General features: G+C 46.9%; 1 protein-coding gene across 2 annotated transcripts in view; it reads right to left on the bottom strand.

Annotated features, from left to right (window-relative positions):
- The window catches only part of ddx27 (DEAD (Asp-Glu-Ala-Asp) box polypeptide 27), a 35547-nt gene extending 22601 nt beyond the window's left edge, over positions 1-12946 (bottom strand). Inside the window, exons 1-18 of one of the 2 annotated variants that reach the window (XM_078172059.1) lie at positions 12722-12946; positions 11637-11786; positions 10977-11036; positions 10697-10895; positions 10336-10388; positions 10170-10256; positions 9955-10060; positions 9700-9873; positions 9450-9600; positions 9263-9362; positions 6604-6745; positions 6377-6530; positions 5424-5505; positions 2587-2764; positions 2313-2419; positions 2017-2113; positions 1850-1941; positions 227-347 (exon numbers count right to left, since the gene is read on the bottom strand). In XM_078172059.1, coding sequence (XP_078028185.1) covers positions 227-347; positions 1850-1941; positions 2017-2113; positions 2313-2419; positions 2587-2764; positions 5424-5505; positions 6377-6530; positions 6604-6745; positions 9263-9362; positions 9450-9600; positions 9700-9873; positions 9955-10060; positions 10170-10256; positions 10336-10388; positions 10697-10895; positions 10977-11036; positions 11637-11786; positions 12722-12895 — 2227 coding nt within the window. In that variant the 5' untranslated portion in view covers positions 12896-12946. The remainder of the gene's footprint in view (positions 1-226; positions 348-1849; positions 1942-2016; positions 2114-2312; positions 2420-2586; positions 2765-5423; positions 5506-6376; positions 6531-6603; positions 6746-9262; positions 9363-9449; positions 9601-9699; positions 9874-9954; positions 10061-10169; positions 10257-10335; positions 10389-10696; positions 10896-10976; positions 11037-11636; positions 11787-12721) is intronic. The other variant, XM_078172058.1, reaches the window with a different exon arrangement.
- Between the last annotated feature and the right edge of the window lie 876 nt (positions 12947-13822).

The following is a 13822-nucleotide window of genomic DNA, read 5'->3' as shown; positions in this document are numbered from 1 at the left end:
GATGTGGTATATGTGTATATAAAGTACTGATGTGGTACATCTGTGTATATAAAGTACTGATGTGGTACATCTGTGTATATAAAGTACTGATGTGGTATATATGTGTATATAAAGTACTGATGTAGTACATCTGTGTATATAAAGTACTGATGTGGTATATGTGTATATAAAGTACTGATGTAGTATATGTGTGTATTAATGTAGTTCATCTGTAGTATTATCTGACGTTTAGTCGGCGTCTCATCGTCCGGCATCGCTCGCGCTCTCTTTGGTCGTCTCTCTCTCTTGGCCGCCCGTTCAGCGAACATCTGAGCCTTCAAGATCTCGAACTGAGCGCGCTCCTCAGACTGACAGACAGACAGACAGACACAGACAGACAGACAGACAAAGATCACTGATTAGACAGTGAGCTCTCACTCTGTCCAGCTGAAGCTGTAATAAATGTTAAATAAATGTAATGTGTTGGAGTTCTCTGTGAGGAACGGCAGGGTCAGTTCGGTGTGACAGGGACTTGCTGGGAGGAGGTCTCTGACGGTTGTGTACCGCCTTCTTGGAGTCTCTGGAGGTGTCCTGGAAAAGGTTCTGATGGGACTCCATAGTTCTTCTGAAGGACTTCCATGCTCACATGGGCAATGATGGAGAAACCAGGAGGGGTGTGATCAGCCTTCCTGATCTGAACCAGAATGTTGTTTTCCTATTGGACCTCTGTGTGAATCACGGATTGGCCATAACAAACACCATGTTTGAGCACAGGGAGGTTCAGAACACCTGAGGCCAAAGGTCGATGATTGACTGTGTGGTGGTATCATCTGATCTACGGCCGGTTGTCTCAGAAACTGAAGAGAGGAGCAGAGCTGTCAGCTGATCACCACCTGCTGGTGAGTTGGATCAGATGGTGGGAGGCTGCCCGACAGACCTGGTAAACCCAATTGGTAGTGAGGGAGAACTGGGAACGTCTGTCTGAGGGCAGTGTCTGTGGGGTCTTCAACTCCCACATGCATCCTGTTCCTGTTGGGAACATGGAGTCTGAGTGCCATTTTGGAGGCAGCTGCTAAAGGCTGGGGTCAGAAGGTCGTTGTTGCTTGTCATGGCAGCAACCTAAGGACCTGCTGACGGACACCAGCAACGACGGAGGCCGACGAAGGAGGGCTTTTGGGTTTGGTTGGTCCAGGTGTGTACTGAGGGAGCAGACAGGTACTGGTTGATCAGGAAGGCTACAGCTGGTCACTGAAGCAAAAACCTGGGTGTGGGAGGAGATCGAGGAGGCTATGGAGAAGGACCTTCGGTTGGCCTCAAAGAAGTTCTGGCAGACCGTGAGAATAAGGAAAGCAGAACCTGTCTCAGGCTCAGCCTCAGAGCAGAGCCGCTGCTCCTTTACGTTAACAGCGGCCAGTGATCAGGATCCTCCTGGTCCAGCTGGTAGGAGGCCCCGGGGCCGACCAAGAACACGCTGGAGGGATTACAGATCTCATCTGGTCTTGGAACGCCTCAAGATCCTCCAGGAGGAGCTAGAAGTGTTGATGGTGAGAGGCATGGATGGAGTACTGTGCTTAGCCTGCTGGCCCCGAGCCCCGGCCCCGGACAAGGGGATGAAAATAGACGGGCGGGTGGATTGATTGATTTTAGAAAGACTCAACTGTGTTTTTTAATATCCAATAAAAACACTTTCTGTCTGTTGTGATGAAATACGATGGCGCTGCATCTCCATTAGTTCTTCACATGTTGACCTGATGCTGCCTCCAACAGACTTCATACTGATTACACAACCTGAACTGATCACATGACACCTAATTGATTATTAACTGATTGGTTTATCACACATGCAGCACATTTACTTCACAGTTCTTACCGTCAGCTCCTTCTTCCTGCTGTCATTAACAAACTTGTCTCTCTTCTTCTTCCCCCTCAGAGCGAGATCGAACTCCTGCAGAGCCTTTGACACTGACGATGAGGAGGAGGAGTTAAAATACTGCAGAGGAGTTCATTTTCTGTAGTACAGTGTGTATTAGTACTCACTGCGGCTCTGTTTCCTCTCCTGCTGAGTCTGAAACCAAACTCGCTGTGACTGAGAAGAAGAGACGGAGCCATCCAGGCGCTTCTGAGCCACACTCAACTACACACACACACACAAATGATTTAATAACAGACAAAGCTGACAGGAAAACACAAGAAAGCCGACACAGATGTCTAAAGTCTCTGGTGAGAATCAGCTGACGTCACAGAGCAGTTTAAGGTTGTAGAAAATATTGTTTCATTGTTTCTATGAACAAACACAGCAGCAAATCAAATGGTAACGGTGAGCGGTCGTGAACCTTGGCCTCAGACGCAGCCAGCTCTCGCTCCTCTCTCTCCAGTTTCATCACAGCATCCACGTCTTTCTCCAGTTTGGAGATCAGATCTCTGAACTTCAGGATGACCTCTGGGCAATAGACACACACACACACACACACACACACACAGATCCATCACTACACGCCCTTAGTCCTGTCACCTCCCACCTGCTCTCCCAGGTTCCCTGAACCACCCAGCTTCTCTCTCTCTCTCTCTCTCTCTCTCTCTCTCTCTCTCTCTCTCTCTCTCTCTCACCTGGTGGCAGGACACGAGCCTTCACGCTGCTCTTGGCTGATTTCACCACCTCCTTCAGCATCTTCCTCTCAGACTCTCCAACCAGAGACACCGACCGTCCTGAGCGACCTGCTCTCGCCGTGCGGCCGACACGGTGGACGTAGTGCTTCACTGTGGATGGCATGGTGAAGTTTATCACCTGAGGGACAGACAGGGACAGAGACAGAAGGACAGGGAGACAGAGGGACAGGGACACAGGGACACAGCGGCAGAGGGGCAGGGACAGAAGGACAGAGACACAGAGACAGAAAGACAGGGAGACAGAGGGACAGGGACACAGGGACACAGGGACACAGCGGCAGAGGGACAGGGACAGAAGGACAGAGACACAGAGACAGAAGGACAGGGAAACAGAGGGACAGGGACACAGGGACACAGAGACACAGCGACACAGCGGCAGAGGGACAGGGACACAGAGACAGACACAGAAGAACAGGGACACACCGACACAGAGACACATTCACAGACACAGAAGGACAGGGACACAGCGACACAGAGACAGAGGGACAGGGACAGACACACAGAAACAGAGGGACAGACACAGAGACAGAGACGGAGGGACACGGACACAGCGACATAGTGACACAGAGACAGGGGGACAGAGGGACAGAGGAACAGAGAGGGACATGGACATGTCATCAGAGAGGATCTATCTGTCAGAAAAGCTGCTGGTTTTAAATCTGACAGCAGTTTATTTCTGTGGATTTAGAACAGAAGTTACCACAGTAACTACCTACAGTGCTCACTATCCGAACCTCAAATGCAGAATACAGTGAAGTGCAACACACACTGCCGCTGGTGCGGCACTGTGGCCGTCAAGTGCCGCCCCCAAACACACACTGGCAGCGGCGCATAGCGGCACTGTCGACACTAAAGTGTATTTCCCACCCCAGCCCGCTAGGTGGCTGTACCTACACTATTTGCCAACAGTTGCCAACGGCTAGTAACTGAAGAAGAAGAGGAAAAACTTTGAGGCAACAACAACTTGGATTTCACGGGTGAGTTCCTGACCAAAATCGTCTTATTAAAAATTTGAAAAACTTAATAACGTTAGGCATCCTAAGCATACTGCGGCCGAGACGTACATAAAAGGCTTTTCTCACAGCGCTGGCCAGGCTGGAAATAGAGCAGTGGGCTGAAACAGAGCGCAGGCGCGTCGCCCGGCGCCGTTATGGGTTTGTTCATAGAATATAATGGAGGCAGGCGTTTTGACGCACGCCATATGGCGTCTATTTAGACAGTAACTCCACATAAACTCCATGATAACTCCACATTAACTCCATACTAACTCCACTCTAACTCCATAATAACTCCATAATATCTCCACATAATCTCCACATAAACTCCATACTAACTCCATAATAACGCCACATTATCTCCATAATAACTCCATACTAACTCCATATTAACTCCACATTAACTCCATAATTCCACAATAATTCAAAATTAACTCCATAATAACTCCACATTAACTCCATAATAACTCCACATTAACTCCATACTAACTAACTCCACATTAACTCCATAATAACTCCACAATAACTCAAAATTAACTCCATAATAACTCCACATTAACTTCACATTTACTCCATAATAACTCCATAATAACTCCACATTAACTCCATACTAACTCCATATTAACTCCACATTAACTCCATAACTCCACAATAACTCAAAATTAACTCCATAATAACTCCACATTAACTCCATAATAACTCCACATTAACTCCACAATAACTCCATAATAACTCCACATTTACTCCATAATAACTCCATGATAACTCCACATTAACTCCATACTAACTCCATATTAACTCCACATTAACTCCATAACTCCACAATAACTCAAAATTAACTCCATAATAACTCCACATTAACTCCATAATAACTCCACATTAACTCCATACTAACTAACTCCACATTAACTCCATAATAACTCCACAAAAACTCAAAATTAACTCCATAATAACTCCACATTAACTTCACATTTACTCCATACTAACTCCATAATAACTCCATAATAACTCCACATTAACTCCATACTAACTCCATACTAACTCCACATAAACTCAATAACTCCACATTAACTCCATACTAACTCCATATCAACTCCACATTAACTCCACAATAACTCCATAATAACTCCACATTAAGTCCATACTAACTCCATAATAATTCCACATTAACTCCATAATAACTCCACATAAACTCCATAATAACTCCACATTAACTCCATACTAACTCCATATCAACTCCACATTAACTCCACAGTAACTCCATAATAACTCCACATTAAGTCCATACTAACTCCATAATAACTTCACATTAACTCCATAATAACTCCACATTAACTCCATACTAACTAACTCCACATTAACTCCATAATAACTCCACAATAACTCAAAATTAACTCCATAATAACTCCACATTAACTTCACATTTACTCCATAATAACTCCATGATAACTCCACATTAACTCCATAATAACTCCACATAAACTCCATAATAACTCCACATTAACTCCATACTAACTCCATATTAACTCCACAATAACTCCATAATAATTCCACATTAAGTTCATACTAACTCCATAATAACTCAAAATTAACTCCATACTAACTCCATAATAACTCCACATAAACTCCACATTAACTCCATACTAACTTCATAATAACTCCACATAAGCTCCATAATAACTCCACATTAACTCCATAATTACTCCACAATAACTCAAAATTAACTCCATAATAACTCCACATTAACTTCACATTAACTCCATAATGAGGGAAGTAACTCACCGTTTTCACTCCGTCGATGTCCAGACCTCTGGCTGCTACATCTGTCGCCACCAAGATATCAATCTGATCGTCTTTAAACCGCCTGGAGAACAACGAGAACACAGAGGGTGAGTTCTAAAGGCTGACAGACAGGAGATTACTGAAGGCTGATTCAAATAATAGATAAATATAAAAATCTGGGACGAAACATTTAAACTAACTGTTAAAATCTGGGTGAGAGTGATTTTCATTTTTCCTCAAAGTCAAACTTCTCACGTACACAGTGACCTCCCCTTGTCACCAGTCTCTGGTTCTGTGTGTACCCGAGGATCTCCAGTCTCTGGTTCTGTCTGTGTACCCGAGGTTCTACAGCCTCTGGTTCTGTGTGTGTACCTGAGCTTCTCCAGTCTGTGGTTCTGTTTGTGTACCTGAAGTTCTCCAGTCTCTGGTTCTGTGTGTGTACCTGAGGTTCTCCAGTCTACCTGAGGTTCTCCAGTCTCTGGTTCTGTCTGTGTACCTGAGCTTCTCCAGTCTGTGGTTCTGTGTGTACCCGAGGTTCTCCAGTCTCTGGTTCTGTCTGTGTACCTGAGGTTCTCCAGTCTCTGGTTCTGTCTATGTACCTAAGGTTCTCCAGTCTCTGGTTCTGTCTGTGTACCTGAGGTTCTCCAGTCTCTGGTTCTGTCTATGTACCTAAGGTTCTCCAGTCTACCTGAGGTTCTCCAATCTCTGGTTCTGTCTGTGTACCTGAGGTTCTCCAGTCTCTGGTTCTATGTGTACCTGAGGTTCTCCAGTCTACCTGAGGTTCTCCAGTCTCTGGTTCTTTGTGTGTACCTGAGGTTCTCCAGTCTACCTGAGGTTCTCCAGTCTCTGGTTCTTTGTGTGTACCTGAGGTTCTCCAGTCTACCTGAGCTTCTCCAGTCTGTGGTTCTGTCTGTGTACCTGAGCTTCTCCAGTCTCTGGTTCTGTCTGTGTACCTGAGGTTCTCCAGTCTCTGGTTCTGGCTCAGTTCTCCATGCAGTTCTCCGACCTTCAGTCCCATCAGTCCCAGCAGGATGTGCAATCTGTGAGCCTGTTTCCTTGTCTGAGTGAAACACATCACGTGATCCTGGAACGTCCGAGTCAGTAGAGCTGACAAAACACAGTGTCAGTACATACAGAACCACAGTGTTAGTGTTGGTTGTGCAGGGTTATCAGTACTTACCTGCCACCACGGCCTCTCGGTCTCCCTCTCTGTTTTGTCGGATTCGGACAAACTCTTGTCGCAGAAAAGGAGCGACATCAGTGTTACTGTTAACAAAGATCCTGATTGGCTGCTTCAACGAGACCGCCGCCAGATCCTTCACCTGGAGACACAGGTCAGATGACACACTCTCACACACCTGGACATGGTCACATGACACACTCTCACACACCTGGAGACATGGTCACATGACACACTCTCAAACACCTGGAGACATGGTCACATGACACACTCTCAAACACCTGGAGACATGGTCACATGACACACTCTCAAACACCTGGAGACATGGTCACATGACACACTCTCAAACACCTGGAGACATGGGCACATGACACACTCTCAAACACCTGGAGACATGGTCACATGACACACTCTCAAACACATGGAGACATGGTCACATGACACACTCTCAAACACATGGAGACATAGTCACATGACACACTCTCAAACACCTGGAGACATGGTCACATGACACACTCTCAAACACCTGGAGACATGGTCACATGACACACTCTCAAACACCTGGAGACATGGTCACATGACACACTCTCAAACACATGGAGACATGGTCACATGACACACTCTCAAACACATGGAGACATGGGCACATGACACACTCTCAAACACATGGAGACATGGGCACATGACACACTCTCAAACACCTGGAGACATGGTCACATGACACACTCTCAAACACCTGGAGACATGGTCACATGACACACTCTCAAACACATGGAGACATGGTCACATGACACACTCTCAAACACATGGAGACATGGTCACATGACACACTCTCAAACACATGGAGACATGGTCACATGACACACTCTCAAACACCTGGAGACATGGTCACATGACACACTCTCAAACACATGGAGACATGGGCACATGACACACTCTCAAACACATGGAGACATGGTCACATGACACACTCTCAGACACCTGGAGACATGGTCACATGACACACTCTCAAACACATGGAGACATGGTCACATGACACACTCTCAAATACCTGGAGACATGGTCACATGACACACTCTCAAACACATGGAGACATGGGCACATGACACACTCTCAAACACCTGGAGACATGGTCACATGACACACTCTCAAACACCTGGAGACATGGTCACATGACACACTCTCAAACACCTGGAGACATGGGCACATGACACACTCTCAAACACCTGGAGACATGGGCACATGACACACTCTCAAACACCTGGAGACATGGGCACATGACACACTCTCAAACACATGGAGACATGGTCACATGACACACTCTCAAACACATGGGGCACATGACACACTCTCAAACACATGGAGACATGGTCACATGACACACTCTCAAACACCTGGAGACATGGTCACATGACACACTCTCAAACACCTGGAGACATGGTCACATGACACACTCTCAAACACCTGGAGACATGGTCACATGACACACTCTCAAACACATGGAGACATGGACACATGACACACTCTCAAACACATGGAGACATGGGCACATGACACACTCTCAAACACCTGGAGACATGGGCACATGACACACTCTCAAACACCTGGAGACATGGTCACATGACACACTCTCAAACACATGGAGACATGGTCACATGACACACTCTCAAACACATGGGGCACATGACACACTCTCAAACACATGGAGACATGGTCACATGACACACTCTCAAACACCTGGAGACATGGTCACATGACACACTCTCAAACACCTGGAGACATGGTCACATGACACACTCTCAAACACATGGAGACATGGACACATGACACACTCTCAAACACATGGAGACATGGGCACATGACACACTCTCAAACACCTGGAGACATGGTCACATGACACACTCTCAAACACATGGAGACATGGTCACATGACACACTCTCAAACACATGGAGACATGGGCACATGACACACTCTCAAACACATGGAGACATGGTCACATGACACACTCTCAAACACCTGGAGACATGGGCACATGACACACTCTCAAACACCTGGAGACATGGTCACATGACACACTCTCAAACACATGGAGACATGGTCACATGACACACTCTCAAACACATGGGGCACATGACACACTCTCAAACACATGGAGACATGGTCACATGACACACTCTCAAACACCTGGAGACATGGTCACATGACACACTCTCAAACACCTGGAGACATGGTCACATGACACACTCTCAAACACCTGGAGACATGGTCACATGACACACTCTCAAACACATGGAGACATGGACACATGACACACTCTCAAACACCTGGAGACATGGACACATGACACACTCTCAAACACATGGAGACATGGACACATGACACACTCTCAAACACATGGAGACATGGGCACATGACACACTCTCAAACACATGGAGACATGGTCACATGACACACTCTCAAACACCTGGAGACATGGTCACATGACACACTCTCAAACACATGGAGACATGGGCACATGACACACTCTCAAACACCTGGAGACATGGTCACATGACACACTCTCAAACACATGGAGACATGGGCACATGACACACTCTCAAACACATGGAGACATGGTCACATGACACACTCTCAAACACATGGGCACATGACACACACCTCCTCAGTCATGGTGGCGGAGAACAGCATGGTCTGTCTGTTGTAGGAACACAACCTGATGATCTCCTTCATCTGCTCCTCAAAGTACTCGTCCAACATCCTGAGAGGGAAACACAGGAACAGAACCTCACAGGTGAGTCATTGTGTCACAGCTGACCCCTCCATGATGACAGGTGTCAGTGTTTACCTGTCGGCCTCGTCCAGGATCAGGATTTCAATGTGAGTCAGCTCAAAGCTTGGCGTGTTGTGAAGGTGATCAATCAGCCGACCAGGTGTAGCTATGAGAACATCTGGCCCCGCCCTCAATGCCGCCTCCTGAGACTTCAAGTCCAACCCACCTGGACACACAACGAGACAGGTTACCTGAGTCAGACTGAGTCCAGAGTTCCAGTCCGTCAGTAAACTGTCAGTTAACAGGAAACAGGAAGCAGTCATACCGACAGCCAGGCAGGTGGTGATGGAGGTGAACTGGGCGAGCTGGCGGGCAACAGAGTGAACCTGGATCCCCAACTCTCTGGTAGGAACGAGAACCAAGACCCGGGTAACCTGGGATGTCCTGGGCTTATAAACCAAACGCTCCAACACCGGCAGCATGAAGGCTGCCGTCTTCCCTGAGGAGACAAAGGAATATATTTATGAACCTCTGTGGTTCCTCCCAGTATGATGAAGTGGTCCCAGTAAACCAGCCTTACCTGTCCCAGTGGCAGCACAGGCGCACAGGTCTCTGCCCAGCAGGCCCACAGGAACACAGGCCTTCTGGATGGGAGTCGGCTGTTTGAAGCCCAGAGCTGTGATGGCCTGCAGGGTCACAACAGGAAGTTACAAACTACAACCAAGACGGAGGGGGGCGGCAGTCCTGGGGGTGTGGCTAATGGAGGTGGGGGGGGGGGGGTAGTTGAAGGTTTACCTTGAGGAGGGGGCGGGACAGGTTCATGTCATCAAAGGTCAGCTGATCGTCGTACTGAGACGCGTCTTCGTAGAACGACTCCGCAGCCTGAAAACACACAGCTGTTACCATGGCAACCCAGGTCAAACTGTTGATGAACCTGACATCATCAGCTCCGCCTCCTCACCTCCTCTCCCACCTTCCTCTTCTTCCCCCGTCGTTCTTTGTCTCTCAGGGTGTCTGACAGGAAACAGGAAGTCAACCATCAAAATAAAACACTGAAGTTATGTCAAACTTTTTTCTTCTTTTTTGTTTCTTTTACATTTTTAACATGAAAATTAAATAAAGTTTAGTTTTGTGTTCAGAGCTGATGTTTGTTTACCTGGACTGATTATTGTTTATCATTTATTATCAATAAATTCATTATTATTAAACTGATTTATTGATTTTTTTTGTTTATTAAAATATCTGAATTAAAATAATTGAAATAATTCAAATGTTTCGACTTCCTGTCAGAAATAAAAAATAAAAGCCTCTGATGGACTCACCTGATTTGGTCAGAATCTCTTCATCACTCGAATCAAACTCATCTTCCTCTTCATCATCCTCCTGCTCCTCATCATCATCACTACCTCCATCAGCCTCTGCCACAGCAGGCTTCACATCCTGCTCTTCATCCTGCTCTTCATCCTCCTCCTGGTTCTTCCCTGCAAAACCTTCAGCGGTGTCACTCTGAGCTGATTTCTCCTGCACAACAAAACACATCCACCTTAAACACAGGAAGTGGAACTTGACCAGGCAGGAAATAGAACGTCACAGCAGACTCACCTCAGCCTTCCTCTTCTTTCTGATTTTCTCGATTTTCTGGTCCAGAGTGGTCGCGGTTCTCTGCAAACACAGAACACAGTCACAAAACACAGCAGGAGAACCCTACGGGACTAAAACACAGCAGGAGAACCCTACGGGACCAAAACACTGCAGGAGAACCCTACGGGACTAAAACACAGCAGGAGAACCCTACGGGACTAAAACACAGCAGGAGAACCCTACGGGACCAAAACACAGCAGGAGAACCCTACGGGACTAAAACACAGCAGGAGAACCCTACGGGACCAAAACACAGCAGGAGAACCCTACGGGACCAAAACACAGCAGGAGAACCCTACGGGACTAAAACACAGCAGGAGAACCCTACGGGACCAAAACACAGCAGGAGAACCCTACGGGACCAAAACACAGCAGGAGAACCCTACGGGACTAAAACACAGCAGGAGAACCCTACGGGACCAAAACACAGCAGGAGAACCCTACGGGACCAAAACACTGCAGGAGAAGGTCTGATTGACTGTATACATGCAGGAGTCACATGATCTGGGTGTGTTAGTCCCACTGTGACACATTCACTGCAGGACCATTTCACTCACACTGACATGTTTATGATGTTCATGGAAACGTTCCGAGTGACACAGTATAATCTCAGGGTTTTACCTTGTTCTTCAGCTGTTTCATGACGTCAGCCATCGCCCAGTCCTCGTCATGGATCAGTCCGTCTCTCTCTCCAAACTCAAAGTCAGCATTGAAGTCTTTTGCCCCACGACTCCCAAACTTCTTCTTCCTGTTCAGGACAATCGGCTCATCCTGGAACGAACACACACACACACACACACACATCACTGTCAGATGAAATAAAAACATTGCAATGATCTGATTCAATCTCAAACTGAAGAATTAGAGTTTATATTTTAATAAAAACACATCAGAGTATTTACTGGGATTTTCATGACAACCATCTCATATAATTAACAAATATATATATTTATATAGACAAGAAATACTCAGCCCTACAACACTAAAGCAGAGCAGGTACAGACACACACAGAGTGAACATATATTAACATATCATATTAAAGCAGAGCAGGTACAGACACAGAGTGAACATATATTAACATATCATATTAAAGCAGAGCAGATACAGACACAGAGTGAACATATATTAACATATCATATTAAAGCAGAGCAGGTACACACACAGTGTGAACATATATTAACATATCATATTAAAGCAGAGCAGGTACAGACACAGAGTGAACATATATTAACATATCATATTAAAGCAGAGCAGGTACAGACACAGAGTGAACATATATTAACATATCATATTAAAGCAGAGCAGGTACAGACACAGAGTGAACATATATTAACATATCATATTAAAGCAGAGCAGGTACACACACACACAGTGTGAACCTGCACCACAGTCTGTGTCCATCATTATAAACCACACTGAGTCTGTCTGTCTCTCTCTTTATGTCTCACTGACTGAAGTTCATGTTCAAATGTTTCGACACAAGATTTTCATTCTGTTTAAAATAATAAAACCTGTAGTTTGATTTAAATGTTAAAATAAATCCAGTGTTCGTCACCAGCTCTGTCTGTAGTTTGTACTTTTACACGTGAGTTAAACTCGTCCGGAACCTTCGGGATCAATCAGCGGTAAATGTGCTGTTTTCAGGCCGGGCCCTGGTTCACCATCAGCCGGGGACAGTCTGAGCTGTGTGGACGGCCTGACTCACCTCCTGCTCGGACTCGGTGTCGGGTTCCTCCGGACTCTCGTCCTCGTCCCGGATCGTCCCGATCAGACCCAGCTGCTCCAACATGGCGGACTGTGGACCAGGACCTGCACACCGGACTGTGGACGCTTCTAAACGGGTTCTGTGGAGGTTCTCTGTCGTTTTGTCTTCACTCATATACACACGTGTGTGTTGACGGAAACAGGAAATGCGGGCGGTGTGTTTCCGGTTCACGGGTTCTTCTTCTTCTTCTTCTTTTGGTATGGCAGGCTTGACGCAGCATCGGCGTATTGCTGCCCCCCTCAGTTAGAAGTCGTTATTTCCTTAGATCATCTTGTACAAACCAGTGGAGTGCAGAAATCCCACCAGTTTGTTTGTTCTCTCCAGGTCTCCTTTGGCTCCAATGGTTGACATTAAATTTTGCTTCCCCACTGTCCAACAGATCTCTATATAGTTTTCTCCTCCTACTGACATTTCTGGCAGCTGACACTGGGTGAGAGGCAGGGTTCACCCTGGACAGGTCACCAGACTATCACAGGGCTGATGGAGAACATGTCGGAGCACCTGGAGGAAACCCATGCTGACACAGGTAGAACATGTCAGAGCACCTGGAGGAAACCCATGCTGACATGGGGAGAACATGTCAGAGCACCTGGAGGAAACCCACGCTGACACGGGAAGAACATGTCAGAGCACCTGGAGGAAACCCACGCTGACACAGGGAGAACATGTGGGAGCACCTGGAGGAAACCCACGCTGACACAGGGAGAACATGTCAGAGCACCTGGAGGAAACCCACGCTGACACAGGGAGAACATGTGGGAGCACCTGGAGGAAACCCACGCTGACACGGGGAGAACATGTCAGAGCACCTGGAGGAAACCCACGCTGACACAGGGAGAACATGTCAGAGCACCTGGAGGAAACCCACGCTGACACAGGGAGAATATGTCAGAGCACCTGGAGGAAACCCACGCTGACACAGGGAGAACATGTCAGAGCACCTGGAGGAAACCCACGCTGACACAGGGAGAACATGTCGGAGCACCTGGAGGAAACCCACGCTGACACGGGAAGAACATGTCAGAGCACCTGGAGGAAACC

This window comes from Epinephelus lanceolatus, chromosome 1 (genome assembly GCF_041903045.1).
Source record: "Epinephelus lanceolatus isolate andai-2023 chromosome 1, ASM4190304v1, whole genome shotgun sequence".
Classification (NCBI taxonomy): Eukaryota; Metazoa; Chordata; class Actinopteri; order Perciformes; family Serranidae; genus Epinephelus; species Epinephelus lanceolatus.
Note: the sequence above shows the minus strand (reverse complement) of the source record. Positions and strands in the feature narration are given on the sequence as shown.